The sequence below is a fragment of the Cervus canadensis genome, chromosome 1 (genome assembly GCF_019320065.1).
Source record: "Cervus canadensis isolate Bull #8, Minnesota chromosome 1, ASM1932006v1, whole genome shotgun sequence".
NCBI lineage: Eukaryota > Metazoa > Chordata > Mammalia > Artiodactyla > Cervidae > Cervus > Cervus canadensis.
The window spans coordinates 123102892-123129638 of NC_057386.1; the positions used below are offsets into that span (position 1 = coordinate 123102892).

The 26747-nt window shown below is 36.2% G+C and overlaps 1 protein-coding gene across 7 annotated transcripts in view; it reads left to right on the forward strand.

The window, feature by feature from the left end:
* The window catches only part of ATXN2 (ataxin 2), a 100027-nt gene that overhangs the window by 48227 nt on the left and 25053 nt on the right, over positions 1–26747 (forward strand). For 4 of the 7 annotated variants that reach the window (XM_043440579.1, XM_043440613.1, XM_043440598.1 and 1 more), the window contains exons 6-18: positions 680–804; positions 2973–3064; positions 3706–3903; positions 5347–5525; positions 7396–7605; positions 9992–10174; positions 12729–12926; positions 13552–13659; positions 13950–14020; positions 21644–21945; positions 24875–24938; positions 25549–25701; positions 26532–26598. In XM_043440579.1, the coding sequence (XP_043296514.1) occupies positions 680–804; positions 2973–3064; positions 3706–3903; positions 5347–5525; positions 7396–7605; positions 9992–10174; positions 12729–12926; positions 13552–13659; positions 13950–14020; positions 21644–21945; positions 24875–24938; positions 25549–25701; positions 26532–26598 (1950 nt within the window). The remainder of the gene's footprint in view (positions 1–679; positions 805–2972; positions 3065–3705; positions 3904–5346; positions 5526–7395; positions 7606–9991; positions 10175–12728; positions 12927–13551; positions 13660–13949; positions 14021–21643; positions 21946–24874; positions 24939–25548; positions 25702–26531; positions 26599–26747) is intronic. The other 3 variants (XM_043440588.1, XM_043440606.1, XM_043440629.1) reach the window with 2 other exon arrangements.

Sequence of the window (26747 nt, forward strand, 5' to 3'; positions counted from 1 at the left end):
GATAGATGAGGTGAGAAAGTGTTGACAGAAAGTCTAGGTAGGCCTTTCTGAGGACAGGTAACACAGTGGGGCCTGAACTTTGTAACAGAGTGGCTATGGGGAAATAGGGTTCTATGTGGAGATGGGTCACTTTTGTTACTAGTGGCAAGGGTATGTTAGAATATTGACCCCTGCATGTAGGCATGGATTTAGAAAATTAAAAGATCTGCGTATGTTTGGCTGCAGCAGCTCTGAGTGCGTATCTAATTAGTGTGTCAATTAAACATGAGAGATCTTGTTTTAGATGAATTCATAGAAAATTTCTGGATCAATTCTGAAACACTAATTATTTTTTAATATACTTAAATATATTTTTATGACTCGTGTGAATACATTATCACATTTCATGTGGCTTAAAATTATATGTGTAAAGAAAAAAAAAAAATTATATGTGTAAAACATACCTTCCTCCAGTAGTCATCTATGATGCCACTTACTCAATCAAGTTAAGTGTTTCGAAGATTAAAGCATTAGAAGCATTACACAGCTGAAAGCATACTGTTAATGAATGCTGTTTTTTCTGTATTAGAAAGCTACTTTTCATAATTATTTTTTAGCCTTTTTGTTGATAATTCATGTGTGTATTCATGTAGCCCAGTGTCTGGTTGTATGATCTTTCATCCAAAACCATCCTTTGCAGATGCTTTTACTGACTCTGCTATCAGTGCTAAAGTGAACGGTGAACACAAAGAGAAGGACCTGGAGCCCTGGGATGCAGGTGAACTCACTACCAATGACGAACTGGAGGCTTTGGAAAATGATGTTGTAAGCAAAATCTTTTCAATTAGTAACAGTATGGTCCTGTGATACGGTATGACATCCTGTCACTTGGTTTTAAGTATGTTGTTGTGACTGTATTTAAATTAGCTGTATTATTGTGTAGAGACTTCACCCTAGGCAGTATATACAGAAAAGTGTTTCTTGAGGATGCATATGAACTATTTGTATGTCTTTAAAGTAAATCCTAATAAACAACTTAAAAATTTAGGAACCATGGGAAACTAGAAATGCCTGCATATTTAGTTTTGAATGCCTTGCAGAATAGGGCAGTCTGAGGAAAATGGTGGCTTGTTTGTTGTCTTTACCAAGAAGTGATGTCAAAGTGTGACTTTTAGGATTCTTGTCTGTCAAAGAAGTATTCATTATTAAGCTATATCATTAGGTTACGTTAGAATTACAGCAAAAATTAAGTTTCTTTGTCTTAAAATTAGGAGAAAAAGACTATTTCCAAAAGCCTCTTGACATTTTTACTTTTCCCATAACACATCATCTGTAAATCAATGCTTAATAATGACTCTGTCATTAGGATTCTTTAGATTCTGTTTCTAAACTCTGGAGATACAAACAAAGTCTCTTGCCAAAAATGAGTGTTTAGGCAATAAAATTTGAATGAGATGAATCTTGCATTGAATCTTGCAGAGAAATCTTATTTAACAAACCTGTTTGATGTTAAAGTCATTGTCCAGTTGTAAAACTGGAAATTCATAGACAAAATGCGATAGTTTCCAAACTTTTTAAAGAATCACATATAACTTAATGTGAAGTTTCTCAGGTTTGCATAGCACATCACCTCTGGAGGATAAAGAGAAACAGGCATTCTCTCTCTCTCTCTTTTTAATTGATAGTGAAGCAGTTGAATTGATAGACACCTTCTAGAGCACATTCTGGCAATGTTTTCAAAATTTAAAACATGCAGTTTAGTTCAGCAATTCTATCTCTGTGAATGTATTCAGAAGACAGTCAAATAATTATATTAGGATGTTTTTCACAGCATTTTTTTCTAATAGTGGAAAATAGGAAATATCCTAACTGTCCGTCTGTAGGACATGGGTGATTTGTTATACCTGCATTCAGTTGAAGTAGTATATGTCCACTTGAAAGAAAGGTGTTCTGGGAAGATACCTAAAACTTAGTAAAAGAAAAAGCAAGCTCCAGAACAAGAAGATCTTATTTGAATTTCTATAAAAGAGAGCTGATGATGATAAACACATTCTTACATATGCACAAAGAATGTCTGGAATTATGCCCAAGAAGTTGTTAATGGTGGTTATCTATACACACTGGGATTGGCAGTTTTACTTTTCACTGGATATGTTTCTGCACGCTTTAAATTTTTTACGTGGAGCGTATACTAAAAGAGCATATTTTAAAATTTCTATAGGTAACTAATTTCCTGCTCCCATATATTCGGCTGAAGTAGTTGATTTAGTGGTAGAATTGTATTACAGTTTTATCTGAAGTAGCACAGAAGGAGCCACAGTTGATGGGTGATCTTAGAGGCTAGGTTTTGTCCTGAAATTGCCATGAACATTGCTAAGATGATGCTGTGCCCTCTGCTGACATGATAATGATTATGTGCTGGATTTTACCACTTTTTATCAATCGGACCTGATGATCAGTTTACTCAAAGAGGTTTCAGGTAAATACCTTGTAGAAAGATCACTGTAAGGAGTAGGAAAAGGAGAGAACCTTGATCTGAGACTCATATTTTATGAAGTAACTAAAACATTCTGAACTTATAACATCTCAGATAGCTGTTTCATACACAGTTGAACCTTGAACAACACAGGTTTGAACCATGCTGGTTCATTTATACACTTGGGTTTTGCAATAGTAAATATAGTACTGCACAATTCAAGGTTGGTTGAATCTACAGGTTTTGCACTTGTGCACAGAGTTGGTACCCCTGACACCGCACCCCCTGAATTGTTCAAAGTTCAGCAGTAGTTATTTACCAACCTGTAGGGACTGATGTGTAGAAGAGAAGTTTTTCCTTAAGACATTTTTAAAGCAAATTTTTGCCTATTTTTTACTTTTGCTAGGTTTTGCTTGAATAGTATGATAGATAATTGTTAATGTAGATATTGACTATAACTGCATTAAAGAAGACAAATACTTTGTTATTTTGAAAAATGAGTTTTGTTCTGTTCTAGTCTAATGGATGGGATCCCAATGATATGTTTCGATATAATGAAGAAAATTATGGTGTAGTGTCTACGTACGATAGCAGTCTGTCTTCATACACGTAAGTTTTTAAAGCTTGCTTTTGTTTTAGTGCGTTTGCCTTTGATTTTCATTAGCTTAAATTATGTTGAATAAATGTTTCTGTTGGATTTTTTTTTTTACTTGTTTTATTTTTTAAAATTTATTCATTTGGCTGCTCAAGGTCTTAGTTGCAGCCCTTGGGATCTAGTTCCCTGACCAGGGATCGAACCCAGGCCTCCTGCATTGGGAGCATGGAGTCTTAGCCACTGGACCACCAGTGAAGTCCTCTGTTGGATTTTAAGTTAAACAATTATGTGACTAAATTATTGTTACTTCTTACACTGATAAATTCCCATTAAAATAGGGATTAAATGTAGCTTATTTATACTCTGATTTTTTTTGTTATAAATAAATTTTGTTTTATTTTTGCACTGTAAAAACTAAAATGACAAATGCAGAGGTTATGGGGAAATAGGTGATTTAACCAGTTTTGGAAATGTTACATTACTCTAAGGAAAAAGTAACAAGAAAATTCAAATTTTGATTTATAAGTAGATGACTATAGCTGTTTTATAGTTTTTACCAGCATTTTAAACTAAATGTCTCAATAGTTGATTGTGACAGATATGTAAACTGTTACTTTAAAATGCACACTTTGCTTTTTCTTTTCATTTGTTCCAGGGTGCCCTTAGAAAGGGATAACTCAGAAGAATTTTTAAAACGAGAAGCAAGGGCAAACCAGTTAGCAGAAGAAATTGAATCAAGTGCCCAGTATAAAGCCCGGGTGGCCCTGGAAAATGATGATAGGAGTGAAGAAGAAAAATACACAGCAGTTCAGAGAAATTCCAGTGAACGTGAGGGCCACAACATAAACACTAGGTATTTAAAGGAAATCATGATGCAGTATTTTGGATACACAACTCAAGGTCTGTGTGAGAAGGTGTATTATTATTATTATATTTCATCTTCCTTTAACTTAGCTTAGGTAGAGAATGCAAATGGAGTTGCTTTCAGGTTTTGTTAGTGAAAAGATTATAGTAATCTTGGAAAATAGCTTTTGAACATCACCTCCGTGGAGCCAAGTGGTGGATATACAGTGACGAGCAAGCCAAGGTCTGGAAGAGCTTGTTAAAGAAAAGTGAACAGGTTGGGGGAGGGGGGTGCATATAACATAATTACAGTTCAGTATGATTTCCTAGATTAGAGGTGTGATCAGAGTACTAGGAATATGCAAATGAAAAGGAACGAGCGTAACCTTGTGGGATCAGAGTATACCTAACAGATGAGGTGATGTTTTGTGATAGGATAGTAGGTCTGTCTGTCACTCAAAGAAGCATAAAACAAGAATTCCTTGCATGGTGAAGACAGGTGAAAGAACTTGTCCAATTCAGGGAAAACCTTGTTGTTTCGTATGTCTGGAATACAGGGTGTATGTTGACATTGCAGTGTTAGTAGCTGGTGATAGGAACCAAGGGAGTGAGGCTTTGTGTGTGTCATGTAAAGAGCACCTTGTAGGCAGGGTATGGGGTGAACCAACTCTGGTGACACTGAGAACTGGCTGAGATATAGAGGCCAGTTATTGTATTGAAATAGTTCAAGTGTGAGAATGAGACCAGGACCAGTGATAGAAAGATTAGAAAAACCAGGGGTGATCCTGAGTTTATTTGATAACCAAGCAGATTGGTGGTTGCACCGGTATTGGAGACAGAAAACACCAAGCAAGCTTGAAGGGAGATAGTCCATTTGTGCAATTTATTGCATTCAAGGGGCTCACAGATCTTTCATGAATTTATTCAGAAATATGTGTTGTGAGAACCACCTGCTACATGCCTGGTAGAATAAGATACACATTCTGTCTTAAAGGCACTTGCAGTTTAGGAATCGTGATTTGAATTAAAGTGTTCAGTGAGAGATACTGAGACTGTGAGGCTGACTGTGGATTTGGGGGAATCGATGTGAAAACCATGAAAAACTAATGAACAGCCACCAAGAGAAGAGATTGCAGAGAAAACCAAGGAAGAAGAGTTTCAAGAAGACAGATGATGATTGATAGAAACAGCCATAAAGAAATCAAGTAGGACAAGAATGAATGAATACATGTTTGTTTTATTTTGTCCTTAGGGGGAAAATCTGAGGGAAAAGAAAGGCCAGACCTAGAGCTTAGAGTAAAACGGAAGAATAAGGGTATCTGGAAATGAGCCCGTTTGGTTTGTTTAACCTTTTACTAACAAGCATTCCCTTCTGCCTAAATTGCTTTTAGATATGTTTCATTGGTCTGGTATCTATTAGGATAAAATGATTTAGAGGATCTCTCATTTCCAGGGAAAATAAATATATTCCTCCTGGACAAAGAAATAGAGAAGTCATATCCTGGGGAAGTGGGCGACAGAATTCACCGCGTATGGGCCAGCCTGGATCGGGCTCCATGCCACCAAGATCCACCTCTCACACTTCAGATTTCAACCCGAATTCTGGTTCAGACCAAAGAGTAGTTAATGGAGGCAAGTATTTTGACCAAATTTGTCAATCTCATTGATCAAATATATAATTTTCTGAATATTTACAGTTTTACATAGTTGATAAAAGGATGCATACCTTTTAATGATTTCTGTGGAGTAGTTTTCAGTAAATATTTAAAATTTGCCTTTGTGGATATCAAATTAGTAAAATTGTAAAATTTAGTATGTTATTGGCATATACAGAATTTAACATGTTGAAATACTCATGTATTAAGATAAAGTGCTAAATTTAACCAAAGACATTCACTTGGCAAAAAAAAACACTCCACATATAAAGAAATTGGAAACTGGGTAGGTTCTCAATTTTAAAAACATTGGACGATAAAATATTCAGACATAGTTTACATGGAAAATCCAAATCTGTGTGACATGCTCAGTGGTTAATATAAATTCATTTTTATGAACTGTTTGTTTATATATTTATATCCTGCTTACTTCAAGAGGATTTGAGGTACCTTGCAGTACAAGACATGGCCAACAGTCATGTGAAAATGGTGGGGAAAAAGTGCTTAAAAAAATAAAAACTCAATACAAAGGCAGATATTGTAGTTTAGCTTAACTAAAATACGCAAACTTGCATCTTTAGTAGGAAGATTTTTTTTTTTCTATTCTCCCTCCAAATCTAGGTTAAATATGGCTCATGGGTCATGGCTCTCTCATACAAGTCCAGGGATACTGGAAACAGCAGTACCATAGACTGTATGGAACTGTGGTAATTAAAATATTGATGGTGTATTAGATACTAACCTGGGGCGAACAGTGGGCGTTCAATTTTAGGTATTTAAGTTTGGAAAGTTAGACAAATAGAGAACACTTAAGTTTCCAATTTCATTTGTTTTCATTGAATCTTTCTCCAGAATTCCTCTCCAAATGAACACTCTTGAGTATTTTCTATACTTTGTATTGGGGTGAAATTTCTTTGCTCACTGAGTAAAGAATTTTAGTTGTTTATGAACAGAATTTTCAAAGTAAAAAACCTGAAAGGGGCTGGGAAATGTATGATACTCAAGTGTGTGGAACCCTATGGAGAGGAGACCTGGACTGTTTCCTAAGATTAAGGTAAGTGATGTCATGTTACATGTTAGCTGTATTTTGACCTGTGCATATCCCTCAATGGCAGTTTATTTGGTGATGACTGCTTTGTAGTTGGATTGTTTATTAAGCAGTCTCTTAAGTAAATGTTTAACTGCATAAGTTATTTAGAAGATCCCCCTTCTTTTTCTAATTTGATAAGGTTAAAATATGTTTTTTGAAAAGGCAGTGAATATTAATCTGTCACTCCTGTGACTCTGGAAATTAGTAGAAGTAATGTTCTACTTAAATGTACCTGCTTGATGTGATTTCAAACTCAACCTCTTATATTCAAGTATAGACTAGGTGAAAACCAGTTTTAAGAAACTAGCATTTTTAATGGGATTATAATAGCTGTTGTTTCAAAAGCTAAAACTTTAAATAATAAATAATCTTATTCCTGAGTTTTGTGATTTATTCTGTGAAATTACCTAGTGTATGTTATTCTCCTTTTAGCAATTGATTTTCAAAAAAACAGTTACAGAAGCAGGTGAATAGGCAAAGTCTTAACTGTCTTCTTCAATAGTATGTGTAGATCCTAATTAACCCTTTGGGAACGTGTATTCATTTAAACAGACTTAATTTTAAGGAGGTTAAAGTAAAATGTGAATTTATGTCAGTTAAGTTATGCTAAAACTTATCACAAATCAAATGACTGTCCTCAAAGGGTTAAAATGTACAAGAAATCATTTTTGTCATTTTACTTTTTTTTCTGTTTACTTTTTTCCCTCATTTTTTTCTTTAGTTTTTATACTTTCCTTCATATCATTTGTTCTGTCAGGTGTTCCCTGGCCATCGCCTTGCCCATCTCCTTCCTCTCGCCCACCTTCTCGCTACCAGTCAGGTCCCAACTCTCTTCCACCTCGGGCAGCCACCCCTACACGGCCGCCCTCCAGGCCCCCCTCGCGGCCATCCAGACCCCCGTCTCACCCCTCTGCTCATGGTTCTCCAGCTCCTGTCTCTACTATGCCTAAACGCATGTCTTCAGAAGGTACAATACCACAATTTGTTCATGTTTTTGTTTGTCTTTGTTTAACTCCTATGTGAGTTTATAATTACAAAATAGTTTCCTCTTCATTATTTAATAACCTATAATTTCTGTGTTTTAACTTTAGTTTATTAAAACTATTTCTATTAACCTTTTGTTTATTAGAAATTTGATAAATGCTGTGTGAAGCTATGAACTATCCTGAATTGTGAGAATGGGGGTTTGTCTCTGCCTGGTAATGATGCTTTTTTACAGCCCAGGGCCTTCTCCCTCCCACTTTACAGTGTATACAGTGGTTAATGGTAAACAGTGAACCTTCTTTATACTAGTGAATCTGCCTGTTGACCTTAGGTAGGAGTGGTGGTTTAGTGGTCCTTTTGAGAGGGACATTGCATATGGCTGCCTTGGTGTGTTTACCCCTAAATTACAAAATAGAGATTGATTTTGTGTTTGGGATTTTTTTTTTAATTCGTTTTGTAATATTTTGTAGTGAAAGTCTTTAGAGGAAATTCTTAATCTGAGATAAAATTGTTATTGTAGAAAACAATATATGAATCTTTAGGGGTTTTTTGTTTTTGTTTACCCTGTCAAAAGAATAAAATCCTGTAATTCTCATTCATTGTAATTAATTACAGTTGATATTGCTTATATTGAGACTAATACAGGTTTCTGGCAGAAAATGCTTCCCTGGAGAAAACTGTATTGGCTGCTTTTTAATAAATTGTTGCCATCCAGGCAGCGAGGTCATGTGATCTTGAATGAAGCAGCTAACCTTGAGCAACATGTTACGCTGATTTTCAAGGTGACTTCCTAACTCAAGTGCCTATGATGGTGGCCTGTAAATGAGAAGTTAAATTCTGTTGACATATTTTGTTGTGGTCTGTTGTTTGTGTAAGTGATGTTCATATCATGAGAATGTGTTAGATAAAAGTCAGTAGTGAATGTGAGCTTGTTCACCACTGTTAGATGTACAGATTCACATTTACCTTTTGCATGTTCAGGGAGGCTACATTATTGTTTTTCTTTTTAACTAATTTGAATTAGTGTTTTCTAGTCATGTAGTTAGGTGACACTGAAGCATTTTTAAAATGTGAACCTTGAAATAAAACTATGAAATATAATGGTTTTCTGTGTTTAGAATAAGTTTTCTTTCTCTAAGTATTTCACATGTTGCCAAAGACTTAACTTTATTAAAGTTAGTTTGATTTCATTGAGCTGTGTCAGCCATCTTTCTTGGTCTTTTCCTGTAAAAGGATGTAAAAAATATGTATAGATATTTAAATACCCAGTTCTTAACTCATCTTCAATATAAATTATGTCTCCAGTTAAAAATTAATATAATATTAACACTCTTTGTAAGACTGTGCTCATGATTGTATTCCTACTGAGGACACAAATTAATATGACATCCTAAAGAGTTTGGTAAGGGACTTCCCTGATGGCCCAGTGGTTAAGACTGGTTTCCACTGCAGGGGGTACAGGTTCGACACACGCCAACATAGCATGGGCAAAAAAAAAAGAAAGAGGGTGAGGAGCATTGGCTTTGGTATCAAGAATGAGTTTGCCAAGTGTTCCCAGTGCCAGGTTTCTGTTGTAAGAGTCATTGTATTCACTGTTTGCACCTGACAGTTTTGCTTCAATGCATAGTAGACTTCTTTATAAACAGAAATCACTAATGTGGCAGAATTGTTGATTGATGTGGGATTTTGATGATTCATATAGTGCAAATTTCCTCCCCAGATGTAAATTACTCTAGTATACAAGCCAATGCCTTAGCTGTAGAATTTTCAGTTCACAGCCTGTTTAGTCTGAGACACTCTACAGGTGAGGACTGGTTTTTTTTTAACTACTACAAAGGTGTATCAAAGTAGTTTTTTGTTTAATAATTTTTTTCCTAGTCTTAGAAGTAATACAGCAAATTTGAGGGAGAAAGCTAAAAGTGTATGTTAAAATTTTATTTCATCATATAGCTATAACTTCTATTAACATTTTGTTATACTTATTTTTATATACCTACAAATAATGGATATAGATTAAACAAATTGCTAAGATCCTTGAAGAGCTGTGACATCTTATTTGATTTCTTATCACCAACTGCATCCTTCCCTTTTTTAAAAAATAAAAGGGAACAAAATAAAATTTATTTATAAAATTTTATGGCATTCCACAAGATAACTCTGAAAAAATATGGCCAAAAATATGGTGCTTACTTTCTTCTTTTTTAAACCAAGAAGGAAGGAAAGAGAAAGTGGGAGAATGTGTGTATGTGTGAGTGTTGTGAGGGAAAGGGAGGAAGGGAAAGAGAAAGAATGGGCTGTGTGTATTTAGCAGAAAAGTTGTACTGATGGACATTGTGGCATTTATGTGATGTTCACTGTTCCTTTCTCAGGGCCTCCAAGGATGTCCCCAAAGGCCCAGCGACACCCTCGAAATCACAGAGTTTCTGCTGGGAGGGGTTCCATTTCCAGTGGCCTAGAATTTGTATCCCATACCCCACCAAGTGAAGCAGCTGCTCCTCCAACAGCAAGGACAAGTCCTGCAGGGGGCACATGGTCATCAGTGGTCAGTGGAGGTAGGTGACACTTGGCTTGGAGCATAATAACAGTGTTCATTTTGTTATTCTACTGGATGTGAAAAGGGCTGAGCTTGAGCTCTATGTGAGGAAGTCTATGTATATAAAAAATAGTGGAGTAACCAGGAATTGAGAAAACTGTTTTTATTTTGGGCTCTACCAGTTATTCACCGTATGTTAAGGGCAAATCATGTGATCATCTTGAATTTCAGTTTTCTCAGTGAGTAAAGTAATTTTTCCCTAGTCTATTCTCTGGTTTTAGGTGAGATTCATATGGGGTTCATAAATATGAATATACTTTATAGTTTTATAAAGTTCCACTCAAATGGAAGGCAAATATAGTACATAACAACATTTGGCGGAATCATATTTCATGTCTTCTTAGCAGCCTTGTTTATTGATTCTTTCACGAACAGTTATTAATATTTTGGACTTACAGTGCTATGTATTTCTTCCCCCCACCCCCCATTCTCTCCATACGTTTTTGTTGGTATCCTGCTTTATGCCAGGCAATATTCTGGGCCTAGGTCCTGTGGGTTTCTTTAGTATCTATATATGGCACTAATTCCTGACCATGTTTCACTTTTAAAGAATAACAAACACAGGAGCCCAAATTTTATGTGATTAGCCCAAAGAATGTGCTGATGGAAGCTATGAAAGTGTAAAAAATATACTTTGACAGGATCTTAGAATTAAGTTAAAACTGCTTTTGCTACTTAATGTATTGCTTCCATGATAACTAGAGTTTGAGCATGTAATGATTGTGTTTTTTTGGCCATAAACTATGTTAATCAATGCATGGGACTTTTAAAAGAAAAAAATCTTTAAGCTTAAACAAAAATATACCCAACTCCATTAAATATCTTTAGTTGATACACATTGCTCACCTTCATGTATAATTTTAGGTTTAAGTTTACTGTAAATTCCTTTGAATTTTCTATTTTCTTCTTTGGTCTTCAATTACAAGGAAATAATTAGCAAAAAATAGAATTTCTAAAATATTTATTTTTTCATTGTATCATTGTTTGACATTACTCAGATGATCCGGAAATGAATTTTGAAAGTAACAGCATTATAGAAGTGAAAGAGTAAAATCACAGTTTTACAGTTGTGAAGAGATATGCACAGAATGGTGTGAGAGGTTTACTCTACACTAATTAGAAAATAGATAGTTGTTAAATAATACTTTCTTCCATGATCCTTTTGACATAAAAAAGTAAAGAACCACTAAAGTGAAATAAATTGAACCATTTTCTCTAGATGTTTGGAATCTGAATAGGTTTGTAATGAAATATGAAACCTTTTAGATACTTATTTCGAAGTCATTAAAATACAAACCCCACCTTGGGTTATCTCTCTCAGCTAAAGTGAATTCCCCATTTCCTTAGTTACTGCAAGATGGATTTTGATGTGTTAAGAAGGAGTATATAGGATTGGCTGCAAACTGCTAAAAGATGTTTGAGTTTATTATTTGAAGGAGGAACAAAGAAGTCTATTTCTTAGGCATCCCCCCAACACCTGCCTACTTTAAAGAGACAGTCTCACTTTTTAGTAGAGAGTGTTGTTATTTTTATCCTCAAAAGTTGCCTTTTTCCTGCCTTAGAAATCCAGTTTCTAAATTCATTTAAAATACTTTGTTTTATTTATTTATTTTTTTTTTACTTATTTGCATTTATTTTCTGCGGCATTTATTCCCGGGCCATAAGTTTTTGTTTCTTCAGTTTTTTCTGGGATATCTTTTTCTTCTGTGCAACTTCCTCTTCTGGTTCAGGAACAATCTGTTCTTTGTCGGTAAGGATCATCTCAGTGTGGCAGGGAGAGCTCATGTAGGGGTTGATCCTACCGTGAGCTCTGTAAGTGCTGCGCCGCATCTTGGGGGCTTTGTTCACTTGGATGTGCTCAGTGACCAGAAAATCTACATCTAAGCCCTTAACTTCAGCATTACTCTCTGCATTTTTGAGCATGTGTAGTAAAAATTCAGAACTCTTTTTGGGCCACCGACCCTGCATCCAGCCCACTGTTTGGCCTGTGCACACCTACCAACTCCACCGTTGTAATGACGGGATGGCACACATTGCTTCTTTTAAGTTACATCCTTCAGATACTTGGTGGCTTTTCGGATATGCATACCCTTTATGGCCTGGGCAGTTTCATGAGTGTTCTTAAAGTGAACATGAAGATTTGAACCTCTTGATTTGCATGATTTTGTGGGGTTTTCTGGGTTGAGTGAATAGCGCACCATTTTTAGGGGTCAGCTCAGGCTGCTTACCGGAAAAGGATAAAATACCTAATGTTTTAAAATTAATACATTTAGTTAGAAAACTACTATTGGACATAGATATTAGTAATAATTGCTTTCATTTTTGAGATATTTGTTGTCTCCATCATCACCTCTATTCCTGAGACTTTGGAAAAGAAAACAGAATGATGGGATAAAGAGTAATTGGGGGAGGAGGTCAGATAGAACTATTTTACCTAGATCTTCAGAGACACTGTTTTGAAGAAATGACGTTTAGCTTGAGAATATAATGGGTAACTTTTCTCTTTCTTGTAGTTCCAAGATTATCCCCTAAAACTCACAGACCCAGGTCTCCCAGACAGAATAGTATTGGAAATACTCCTAGTGGGCCAGTTCTTGCTTCTCCCCAAGCTGGTATTATCCCAGCTGAAGCTGCTGCTATGCCTGTACCAGCTGCATCTCCTACACCTGCCAGTCCTGCATCCAACAGAGCTGTCACCCCATCTCTTGAGGGTATGTAAGAAAGGGCTTCCAGATCCACAGTGTCTTTTGTTTTGTCTAACAAAGTTGTGTGTTAGAGGTTTAACAGTTTACGAAAAATGTCTCTGTTGTTTTATTCTTAGGTATGTATTTGAGGGTGACTTCCTAGTAGCTCAGTAGTAACGAACCCGTCTGTCAGTGCAGGAGATATGGGTTCGATCCCTGGATCGGGAAGATACCCTGGAGAAGGAAATGGCAACCCACTTCAGTATTCTTGCCTGAAGAATCCCTTGGATGGAGGAACCTGGCAGGCTGGGGTCCATGGGGTCCCAAAAGAGTCAGACATGACTGAGCGACTAAACAAGAATAACAGTGTATTTGAGGGCACATTTAAAATTTTATGTAAATGAAGTTGGTTGTTTAAGTCATACTACTAATTTCATGTTATTCTTCAATGTGTGTTGTTAAGATAGTTTCCTGGGTAGTAAATATCAATATAAGTATGTTCATGTTTCATATGTCTGCAGAGTTGGAAAGCCTCTATTTAAATGGACATGTCCTTTTGTAAAAACATAGAATCAAAATTGTAGAATATTTTCTCATTTTACTTTTATAACTTTTATCTAACTTGGAGTTTTTGTAAAATATCATTTTCTAGCTAAAGATTCCAGGCTTCAAGATCAGAGGCAAAACTCTCCTGCAGGGAATAAAGAAAATATGAAGCCCAATGAGACATCATCCAGCTTCTCAAAAGCTGAAAATAAAGGTTAGAGCTTTAAAAAGTCTTTAGAAATAGGAGAGAGAATATGTCTTAATCTCATGCCCAGTATTGAGTATTTTTTAGTCAGTACTTTTTCCTAGGATTGTACATATTTAAATGTGTAATTTAATATGTCAAAATCTATAATTAATATATTGGGTTTTTAATTATTTTAATAGTAGAATTTATTTTCATTTCTAGCATCCTATCCTAAAAGAATTTTAAGTTAGATCCAGATTTATTTCTAATCTTTAGTTTAAAATTCTTTTAGATCTAACACTTCCTTAATTTTGCAGGTATATCACCAATTGTTTCTGAACATAGAAAACAGATTGATGATTTAAAGAAATTTAAGAATGATTTTAGGGTAAGTATTGTATTGACTAATGAATTAGAATTAAAAAATTTTTAATGTACTAAAAAATGCATTATATATACACCCAGAATAATCAAACAATGTTTATAGAAAGCTAAATATTCTCATAGTTGTCTTTGCCTATGCTTTAAGTGAGGTAATTAAAATCATGAGATCTGAAAAGAACAACAGATACTAAATGAAAGAGAATGTACTTCTGATGTTGGAAGTCAACATAACATAAGTTATTATTTGATACTCATTTGGTTATATTATTTTATGACAGTAGAACAAGGCTAAGGCATTATCTGATGTGACAAGTAGAAGATGTATTGGATCCTGTTTGTAGACTTACACTCGTGCACAAATGGATTGTGATAGACATCTTTCTACAGTATCATTTCTCTAAAGACTTGCTGGATCTGATCTCTCCTGGATGACTGTTCATTCTTTTGCCTAGCATTTACTATAACATACTGTGAATGTCAAGGTATATTTTGAGACCAAATCAAGAAATCATCCTGAAAATCACCTTAATGGGGAAAAATCTGATTCAGCCTTTTATTTTTTTCAGAGGCTGATAAAAGTTGAATGGATCAAGGGCAAAACCAGCCTTTTCCTAGCCTGTGTTCTAGCTTCGTAAAAATTTAAGTTTTTGCCAGTAGTGTCCTTCCTGACTTATCGGCACCATTCAAAATATTAAATTTAAATATTACTTCATACTTTAACACATTTATCTATTCTACTTTAATGCTCTTAAAAGTTTTGAATTTAATTTTTTAAGCTGTAGTTAATGCATGGACACAATACAAAGAAAAAAATGACTGAATGCCCAGATGCCCACCACCAGCTTGATAATGTCAAGCATTCCAACAACAGTCTCCTGTGTAGTTGCCCTCCTCAGGTGCATCTCCTGCCTAGTGAAGGGTTTCTTTCCTTGCAGTTCTTTACACTGCATGTGAATACATCCCTAAACCACAGATGGTATCATTTTGTTTAATCTTCAGTTTGATATAAATGTTATGTCCTTGCCCATTTACTTTTATTTCGTCAGTATTTTTTTTTTTTTACAGTCACTCCTTCATTCTCTTCTTATAGTATGCTTGCATGAATTTATTACGTTATGAAGGAAAGAAATATTTTTACTTTGAAGTATATGAGATAGTACTTTTTTAACAGTTTTATTAAAGTAGAGTTTGTATATCATACAATTTATCCATTTAAAGTATACAGTTTAGTGGGTTTTAGTATGTTCACACAGTTTATACAACCATCACTTGAGCCCTTAGAAGTCAGCGCTCATTTGCTTTCAAACACTTCTGCCCCCTCCCGTGCCCGCACCCCCCAGTAACCACTGATCTACTTTTCATGGGTTGCCTCTTCTGGGCGTTTCATATGCATGGAACCATGCAGTAAATGGCCTTTTGTGAGTTGCTTTTTCACTTACCATCATGTTTTCAAGATTTGTCCATGTAGCCTATGTCAGTACTTCAATACTTTTATGAATAATATTCCATTGTGTGGATAGATCATATTTTATTTATTCATTTATCATCAGTTGATGCATCTTTGGGTTCTTTTTGACTATACTGAATAATGCTGCTGTGAATATTAGTATACAGTTTTTGTGTGACCATATGTTTTCACTTCTCCTGAGTATATACGTAAGAGTGGAATTTCTGTTTTGTCTGGTACCTCTGTCCTTCACCTTTTGAGGAAAACTTGATTCTTCGCCAAAGCAACTGCACTGTGTTACATTCCCACCAGCAGTATATGAGGGTTCCTGTTTCTCCACATCTTTATCAACATTTGTTATTATTTGTTGTTTTGATTGTGGTTTTGACTTGCATTTTTCTGATAGCTAATGCTATTGAGCATCTTTTTATATATATGTTGATTGCTCATTTGTATGTCTTTGGAGAAATGTTTATTTAGATCTTTGCCCATTTTAAAAGTTGAGTTATCTTTTTATTGTAAAAGTTCTCTGTTTATTCTGTGTACAAGTCTTGCATCAAATGTGGGGTTTGTAATTTCTTCTTCTCTTTCTTTGGGTTCTCTGTTCACTTTCTTGATATTGATGCTTGAAGCACAAAATTTATAAATTTTGATGAAGTCCAATTCATCTTGTTTTTTCTTCTGTTCCTTGTGCTTTTGTTGTCATATCTAATAAACCGTTGCCTTATCCATAGTCATAAAGATTTACTGTTGTTTTCTTCTATGAGTGTCAATTAGAGCTGTGATCCATTTTGAGTTAATTTTTTAAGTTGAAGTGTAGCTGATTTACAGTGTTTTAGGTGTATAGCAAAGTGGTTCATTTATATGTGTGTGTGTATTCTTTTTCAGATTCTTTTCCATTGTAGGTTATTACTTGATATTGAATGTAGTTCCCTGTGCTATACAGTAGGTCCATATTGTTTTTGTATTTCATTTTTGTCGCGTTGTATCTATTAATCTCAAACTCCTCATATATCCCCGCCCTTCCCCTTTTATAACAATGAGTTGTTTTCTGTGAGTTTATTTCTGTAATATATGTTTGTTTGTCTCGTTGTTTTAGATTCCATGTCATATGTTTACCTTTTTCTGTCTGACTTACTAACGTTTCAGTTAGTATGATAATCTCTAAGTCCAGCCATGTTGCAAATAATACAAATGACATATTCTTTTTTTATAGCTGATTGTGTGTGTGTACACAGCACACATCTTTATCCATTCATGTGTTGATGTATATATCTAGGTTGATTATGTGTCGCGGTTATTGTAAATAGTGCTGCTGCTGAACGCTGGGGTATATATATCTTTTCGAGTTAGAGTTTTTATCTTTCTGGATATATACCCAGGAGTAGGATTGCTGGTTCATATCGTAACTCAGTTTTGGGTTTTTTTAAAGGACCCTCCATACTGTTCTCCATAGTGGCTGCACCAATTTATATTTTGAGTGATTCTTAAAACATAGTGTTGATAGGGTTTCAGATTCAGTCTTTTGCCAATGGATATCACTTGTCCCAGCACCATCTTTTGAAAAGACATTGAATTGGATTGAATTGAACTGACTTTGCATCTTTGCTGAAAATCATTTAACCACAAAGGTGGGAGTGTACAATTATACTCACTTTTCCTGCATAGATCTGTATATGTCTGTCCTTTTTGCCAGTGCCATATCATCTATATTAGTGTTAGTGTATTTTTTAAAGTTTATCATTTCTTCATTTAATAGGAAACATTTTGGCTCTTCATATTATCAGGTCACAACTTTCTGTAAACCTTTAACACTTGACTCTTTAAAGTTCTGTGTAGTTGCAGCTTTAGAACTTATTTCTTTGGGACTTACCAATATTTTGGGGGACCTGAAAATTCAAAAGCATTATTAAGTCTCTTATAAATAACTCTCTGATCTGTAAATGAAGACTAGAAAGCAAAGAAATGATTGTAAAAGAATGTTTGAGGATGGGCTTTATAATTATCTTTAGATAAAGGAATGTTATTAGTTTAAATATTATTTCCTATGTATCAGAGACTGTTCAAAGAGCTTATGTAATAAATCTTTTATTGTCATCACTTTGAAGCGGGTTCTGTGTGTTTCTGAAATGTGTATATCAGGAAACTGAGGCAAAGATAAATTAAGTAATTTACCCCCATGTCACATGGCTAGTAAAAGAAAGGGCTAACCATCTGTGTGTTTCATCCTCCAGCAGTGGTTTGGACAGTAGCTAATGCATTCTGTGTACTGCAGTGTTCAATGAATGAATCATCATAACCACTCTCATGGTGTGCACATGGCCGTAAACTATGATGATTCACAAAACCTGTGGTCTTTCACTCAGACAGAAATAGGAGTATCCTGCAGTTTTGGTGTCCCCCTGCTTAGAGAGCCATCAAGAAGCTCTAATATAGCTCTGTGCAGGGTGTTGATAGCTTTATTTGTGTAAAAGAATTGCTAGTAATTCAATCTGTTATAGCTTAATGGTGTGGATTTTGGAGATAAGTATATGATCTATGTTTATATCTTGTCTTCAGTACAACATTGAGGCGTGTTATCTAGATTCCCCTGAGCCCAAATGGGATAATTGTAGAACCTACTTCATAGTGTTCTTGTGAGAATTAATGAGATATTGCCTATAAACTGTTTTGATACCGTTCTTGACTCATAGTATATACTCAGTAAATATTAATTATTACCAAAATATAGACAAAGCAAAGTTATACTGGCGAACCATGGGGTTTTTTTTCTGAGTCAGATAAGAATTTTAGTTTTCCCATAAAATACCCATTGTCCAAAGCAATCTGCAGATTCAGTGCAATCCTATCAAAATTCCAATGGGTTTTTTTTTTTTCACAGAAATAACACAAAAGTAGAATTTGTATGGAACCACAAAAGACCCTGAATAACCAAAGCAATCTCGAGAAAAAACAAGCCAGAAGTATCACGCTCTCGGATTTCAAACTATATTGCAAAGATGTAGTAGTCTAAACAGTATGTTATTAACATAAAAACAGAAACAGATTGATGAAAAAGAGAGAGTCAGGAAATAAACTCAATTTATGATAAGAAGCCAAGAATATACTGAGGAAAATAGTCTTTTTAATGGTTTTGGGAAAACTAAACAGATATATTCAAAAGAAGGGAATATATTCAAAACCACTGTCTTACACCATACACAAAATCAGCTCAAAATGAATTAAACATGTGAAAGTAAGATCTGAAACTGTAAAATTCCTAGAAGAAAACATCAGTTGTGAGCTTCTTGACATTGGCCTTGGCGGTGATTTTCTGATTTGTAGCAGAAACAGAGGCAACGGAAGCAAAAGTAAATAGCTGGGACTACATCAGACTAAAAGACTTCTGCAGAGCAAAAGAAGCCATCAGCAAAATTAAAGGGAACTACCAAATGGGGAAATTATTTGTGAGTTACATATCTTATATGGGGTTAATATCTAAAACAAGAGAACTCATACCACTTAAATAGCAAAAGTACAATCCAAAAATGAGCAAAGGATCTAAATAGACGTTTTTCCAAAGAAGGTGGCCGACAAGTCCATGAAAAGGTGGTCACCATTACTAATTATTAAGGAAATGTAAAATCCAGTGAGATGTCTCATACCTGTTAGAGTGGCTTTTCTCAAAAACAAAACGCAAGAAATAACAGGTTCTGGTCAGGATATGGAGGAAAGGGAACCTCTGTGCACTATTGCTGGGTAAATTGGTACAGCCACTATGGAAAACAATATTAAGGTTCCTCAAAAAATTAAAAATGGAGCTATCATATGATCCGACTGTTCCACTTCTGGCTATTTATCCAAAGGAAATGATAACACTAACTCCAAAAATAACTGCATGTATACATAAACAGACGTGTGTGTGTACACACAATGGAATTCCTATTCAACCATAAAAAAGAAGGAAAGCTGCCATTTTTGACAACATGAATGGCCCTTGAGGGCATTATGCCAGGTGAAGTAAGTCAGACAGAGGGTTCAAATGTTGTACTCACTTTCATGTGGAATCTTTTAAAAAAGAAAGAAAAAAGAAAACCCAGCCTAACCAACACAGATTGGTGGTTGCCAGAGGCAGTGGGTGCAGCAAAGTGAATGAGGGTGGTTGAAAGGTACAAACTTCCAGTTATTGTAAAGTCTTGGAGAGGTAGTATACAGCATGGTGACTATATTCAATAATACTATATTATGTATTTGAAAGTTGCTAAGAGAGTAGACAGTTCCCACCATTTTAAAAAATCTGTAATTGTGGTAATAATGTCTGTTAGCTAGGCATTGTGATCATTTGGCGATACATATGTATATTGAATCACTGTGGTGTACACCTGAAACTAAATATGATGTTATATGTGTATTATTTCTCAATAAAAGGAAAGCAGTTCAATTTTTAAAAAAATAAAAAGTTTCAGGGGTTTTTTTTGTTTAGTATACTGCAGGTAGGAAGTACAGAGAATGTTCAAAAGTGTGAATTGTGTATTTTCCTCATTTATAAGATTGAGCTAATAATACGTACATCAAATAGGGCTGTTATAATGTCTAAATGAATGAATTTGTAAATAGTTTAGAACAATGTCCAACCCTTAGTGATTAAGTATGTTTGCCATCATATGAATAACAACGTTAAAAGCTGTAATTTTGCCTTGTTTAAAGACCCTTCTGACAAATATTTGAAGTTTTATGTAGTACACAGTTGGATTTGTTACATGTATAGCCTCTGCAAAACATTAAGTACCTATATTGTGACTTAAATTCTGACTGTGTCCAAATGTTGTTATCACTTTCTGCCCTCAACTACTTGAGGCTCTATAACTATATTGGTGATGCAGTGAAACTTGAGAAGTCCCTGAGGTGTGTGGTACTGCTTGCCAGGACACCAAGGCTCCCAGTAGTGAGATTTTGACGTTGGTCTGCCTTTCTTGAGGCTCAAGAGATAGTTTGTCCCTCTGTAGTCTTGCAGCCTCTTTTCCTGTGCAGTTGCTCTTTAGCTTATTCTTACTGCCTTGGACTCTTGCTTGGATTTATTCTCATTTCCACCGTTGATGCCTAATGATGCCCTTTTCCTTCTCTTTCCTTTCAGCTATCCCTGTTTTCTTTCTTCTATGGAGTGGGGCGTCTTAAGTCATTATCAGATAGTAGTAGCATTGCTTGCTTCTGGTCTGCAAACTTAAAAACCCCATCACTTATGTTACTAACATGTTTGTCTTCTGCTCTTCTTGTTGGTGCTTCTGTTTTGTGGTTTCCTATACCTTATAGGTTATAAAGCCTTAACTGACCTGCATGTCTAGTCAGGTCTCCCTCTGAATCCACTTACTTCAGAATTTCCAACCCACCACTTCTCTGGTCAAGCCTAGGTCTTAGTCCAGCCTGCATAACAGTCTCTCTCTACACCCTTATTCGGCTTCCTCCAGTTCATTTTCCACAGGGCTACTATGCTCATCTTTGTGAACTGTAAATCTTGCTTAAAATTCTTCATTGAATTCTCATTATCCTGAGAATTAAAAGCTAGAATCCCGAGCATAGCTTTCAAGTCCTTTTATCATCTTATTCCTCTTGGGTGAGTTTATTGTTTCTTGACTCACTTTGTGTCCATTCTTGCTCCAGTTACCAGTACTTTTCTATTTCACACAGGGCCATCTTCTCCCTTTCCTTTGGGTCTTTAAACATGAAGTTTCTTTTCTTTTACTTAGTGTATTACTCCCTTTTCGAAACTCTCCCCAAACCCCCAATATCTTTGACACTTTAGATGACATTTTCATTGAGAAGCCTTCTCTTTTCCATGAGTTGCTTTTTCCTCTGGAATCCCCATTTACCCTAGTTGGTTAGTGTCTGATCTCATCCAGATGGAAAGCTTTGGGAGCATAGGAACTATTTTATATTTCCATTCCCAGCACACATAATTTCTGACACATGGTATGCACTCAGTAAAAAGTTTTCAGGCTAGGACATTTGAGTGCTTACATGACCATAGTTAGGTTGTATAGACATTTCATTATTGTTGTCTTATAATGAAAACATTACTCATAAAGTATGAACAAAGTATTACTCAGAATATTTCATGTGTACAAATACTAGTTTGTGCTCATGGGAAAAAATGATTACTAGAGTTATTTAAAATATTTAAGTATAATTATTTCCTTTATTTAGTTACAGCCAAGTTCTACTTCTGAATCTATGGATCAGCTGCTAAACAAAAATAGAGAGGGAGAAAAATCAAGAGATTTGATCAAAGACAAAATTGAACCAAATGCTAAGGATTCTTTCATTGAAAATAGCAGCAACTGCACCAGTGGCAGCAGCAAGCCGAGCAGCCCCAGCATTTCCCCTTCAGTCCTCAGTAACACGGAGCACAAGAGGGGACCTGAGGTCACATCCCAAGGGGTTCAGACTTCCAGTCCAGGATGTAAACAAGAGAAAGAAGATAAAGAGGAGAAGAAAGACGCAGCTGAGTGAGTAAACCTGGAATTTAGCACACCCTTTTGCTTAACTTTTCCTTAAGGTGTCCAAGACCTTCCAACTCCAGAATTTATCTCGACTTTTAGACTGCTTTATATGTAGCCCTCAACTTAAATAAAACTGGTCTCAACAAATGACATTTTAAGTCAGTTAAGTCATTGCACCCTATACTCGTCTTCCTTCCTCCCATGGTTTTCCATCCTTTGGCAAAAAATAAAAACAAACTGCATAAATTAAGAATGGCTAATTTATAAATGTACAGGGAGTTGAAAAATTACTGGCTTTGGGACTGATATCCCCTGTATGCTAGTCAGTACCCACCTCCTTGCTGTGCTGCCAGAGCTAAGAACTGCCACTGCCAAGAAGAGAGAAAATTCTGGTGCCCCTTATCAACTAAGTGGGGCTTTTGTGGGCCAATCTTAGAATCTAATCACACCACTATTGACTGATTTGTTCTGCATTCCCTACAATGCTGTTACAGATGAACTTTTGGAATGTAGCTTGTTGATATGTCAGGGAGCAGTTATTCTTGATTTGAGGCAAAAGTTTTTATTACAGGCATGATTTTTCCTAAGATACTTTGTATAGGAAACATTGTCACAGAAAAAAATTACTACATGCTAGAGACTTGATATATTAAGGATTGCTTTTAAATATAGTTTATAAGGACTATACAGTGGAAGTGAGAAATAGATTTAAGGGACTAGATCTGATGGACAGAATGCCTGATGAACTATGGACGGAGGTTCGTGACATTGTACAGGAGACAGGGATCAAGACCATCCCCATGGAAAAGAAATGCAAAAAGGCAAAATGGTTGTCTGAGGAGGCCTTACAAATAGCTGTGAAACGAAGAGAAGCGAAAAGCAAAGGAAAAAAGAAAAGATATTCCCATTTGAATGCAGAGTTCCAAAGAATAGCCAGGAGAGAGAAGAAAGCCTTCCTCAGCGATCAGTGCAAAGAAATAGAGGAAAACAACAGAATGGGAAAGACTAGAGATCTCTTCAAGAAAATTAGAGATACCAAGGGAACATTTCATGCAAAAATGGACTCAATAAAGGACAGAAATGGTATGAACCTAACAGAAGCAGAAGATATTAAGAAGAGGTGGCAAGTATACACAGAAGAACTGTACAAAAAAGATCTTCACCACCCAGATAATCACAATGGTGTGATCACTGACCTAGAGCCAGACATCCTGGAATGTGAAGTCAAGTGGGCCTTAGAAAGCATCACTACGAACAAAGCTAGTAGAGGTGATGGAATTCCAGTTGAGGTATTTCAAATCCTGAGAGATGATGCTGTGAAAGTGTTACACTCAACAGGTCAGTTTTCATTCCATTCCCTAAGAAAGGCAATCCCAAAGAATGCTCAAATTACCGCACAATTGCACTCATCTCACACGCTAGTAAGGTAATGCTCAAAATCCTCCAAGCCAGGCTTTAGCAATACGTGAACTGTGAACTTATGGATGTTCAAGCTGGTTTTAGAAAAGGCAGAGGAAACAGAGATCAAATTGCCAATATCCGCTGGATCACTGAAAAAGCAAGAGAGTTCCGGAAAAACATCTATTTCTGCTTTATTGACTGTGCCAAAGCCTTTGACTGTGTGGATCACAATAAACTGGAAAATTCTGAAGGAAATGGGAATACCAGACTACCTGACCTGTCTCTTGAGAAACCTGTATGCAGGTCAGGAAGCAACAGTTAGAATTGGACATGGAATAACAGACTGGTTCCAAATAGGAAAAGGAGTACGTCAAGGCTATATATTGTCACCCTGCTTATTTAACTTATATGCAGAGTACATCATGAGAAACGCTGGGCTGGAAGAAGCACAAGCTGGAATCAAGATTGCCGGGAGAAATATCAATAACCTCAGATATGCAGATGACACCACCCTTATGGCAGAAAGTGAAGAGGAACTAAAGAGCCTCTTGATGAAAGTGAAAGAGGAGAGTGAAAAAGTTGGCTTAAAGCTTAACATTCAGAAAACTAAGATCATGGCATCTGGTCCCATCACCTCATGGGAAATAGATGGGGAGACAGTGGAAACAGTGTCAGACTTTATTTTGGGGGGCTTCAGAATCACTGCAGATGGTGATTGCAGCCATGAAATTAAAAGATGCTTACTCCTTGGAAGGAAAGTTATGACCAACCTAGATAGCATATTAAAAAGCAGAGATATTACTTTGCCAACAAAGGTCCGTCTGGTCAAGGCTATGGTTTTTCCAGTGGTCATGTATGGATGTGAGAGTTGGACTATAAAGAAAGCTGAGTGCCGAAAAATTGATGCTTTTGAACTGTGGTGTTGGAAAAAGACTCTGGAGAGTCCCTTGGACAGCAAGGAGATCCATCCAACCAGTCCATCCTAAAGGAGATCAGTCCTGGGTGTTCATTGGAAGGACTGATGCTGAAGCTGAAACTCCAATACTTTGGCCACCTCATGCGAAGAGTTGACTCCTTGGAAAAGACCCCGATGCTGGCAGGGATTGGGGGCAAGAGGAGAAGGGGACGACAGAGGATGAGATGGCTGGATGGCATCACCGACTTGATGGGCATGAGTTTGAGTAAACTCCGGGAGTTGGTGATGGACAGGGAGGCCTGGCGTGCTGCGATTCATGGGGTTGCAAAGAGTCGGACACGACTGAGCGACTGAACTGAACTGTCTTCAGGTTGTTTTTGTTGGTTGCTTTTGAGAGAAGCTTTGCATATTTCACTTTTTAAAAAATTGTCCTTTTTTTACTAATAATTATCAGATTAAGCAGTGGGAAGTATATATATGTGTATTTTAAGAAAGAGAATGATCTTCTAGTGAGAATTACTTAAGTTTAGCAGTTTTTAAAAAACTGTCAGGTATAAAAGACTATAGTAGCATAAGTTCCATGCAGATTTCACTGGCCTTTATTTTTTTCTGGTGTAGGCAAGTGAGGAAATCAACGTTGAATCCCAATGCAAAGGAGTTCAACCCTCGTTCCTTTTCTCAGGTAAGTTTCTCTCTCTTTGAAGTAAATCTAGTCTCTTTAAAACAAAAAAAAAATAGTAGTAGTAGTAATACTTCTTTTCCCATACCTGCCATCTAAATTCAGTTACAGTGTGCTGAAACAACTTCTAGTTAAAGTTCCTTTTTCTTATGTGGTAATTAATGTATATTTTTGAACCATAAGAAAAAATCCTAGTTTTGTCATCAATTAATAATGTGGTCTGAGGCAAATTTTTTAATCTTTCTGACTCAGAATTTGAAGGTGGTTGGCCTGCTAGGCTCTCAGGTTCATAGATATACTGTTACTATTTTACTGACTTTGAAAGATATGTTTATTTTTTAATTTTTAAAAACTTTTTTCCATTTCTTAAAGATCATCACTGCTATTTTTAATAGCATTGCTGATTAATTGATACAACATTTACATTAACTTTCTACCAAGTATTTCTTTTTCTTAATTTGAAATGCTTGCAGGTTTATTGTCTCTGAGATAACTTTCATTAAGAGATACTAATTAACAGTGAGTAAAACTGAGAAAGATGGGGGAAACCAGTCCTCAGATTATAGTAATAGTTACCTTTTCACCTTAAGATAGTTGATTTTTGTTTTTGTAGCCAAAGCCTTCTACCACCCCAACTTCACCTCGTCCTCAAGCACAACCTAGCCCATCTATGGTGGGTCATCAGCAGCCAACTCCAGTGTATACTCAGCCTGTTTGTTTTGCACCAAATATGATGTATCCGGTCCCCGTGAGCCCAGGCGTGCAAGTAAGTCATGGAATTTGACTTGTTCATTTACCCTCTGTAAGTTATTTATGTTTGACACCAAGTATTCTGTAGGTGTGCAGTGACTTGCATTGATGGTATAACAGCGATATTTAAAAGTGGATCCTAACATGTTTTGCTCACAAATAAAATTCTTTACGCAGTTTCAAAAAAAAAAAAAGTGGATCCATGACACTTCCCTGGGGGTCCATTGGTTAGGACTCTGTGCTTCCTCTGCAAGGGGCCTGGGTTTGATCCCTGGTCGGGGAACTAAGGTGCTTCCCTGGTGGCTCAGATGGTAAAAAATCCTCCTGCAATGAGGGAGACCAGGGTTCAATCCCTGGGTTGGGAAGATCCCCTGGAGGAGGATATGGCAACCCACTCCAGTATTCTTGCCTGGAGAATCCCCATGTACAGAGGAGCCTGGCAGGCTGCAGTCCGTGGGGTTGCAAAGAGTCAAGACGTAACTGAGCACACACACGGGGAACTAAAATCCCCCATGCTGAGTGGTGAGTCACCCTCGTTCCCCCCCCCACCCCACCCCCCCAATTTTTCTCTAAAAAGTGAAGGCATGCAGTGTGGTATGTTAAGGACCCAAATATGAAAATGTTTTCTGCTCGGAAAGATGATTTAGATTTAATGTAATTTGGGATTTGTCCTTTTAGCTATGAGTGTGATTTTATCTTTTTAATGACTATTAAGAATCAGGGGGAAAAAAAAAGAATCAGGAAACGAGAGCTAGCTCTCTAGCAATATACAACTAGGAGAGAGTGGTAAGAGACATTCCCAATATCTTGAGAGCTTAATCTTCATTTTCTTTTTATTTCCTTAAGCCTCTATATCCTATACCTATGACGCCCATGCCAGTCAATCAAGCCAAGACATATAGAGCAGGTAAAGGTGAGAATAATCCTGCCTGTGTTTGCTTGTAGTCTGCATGCTGTATGAATGAAGAACTCATTTAATAATGAGTAAATATCTGTGGTTCAGTTTTGACTTTTCATAAAACTTCATTGACTTTTGGAAGTTCAACATTACATCAGGTCTTT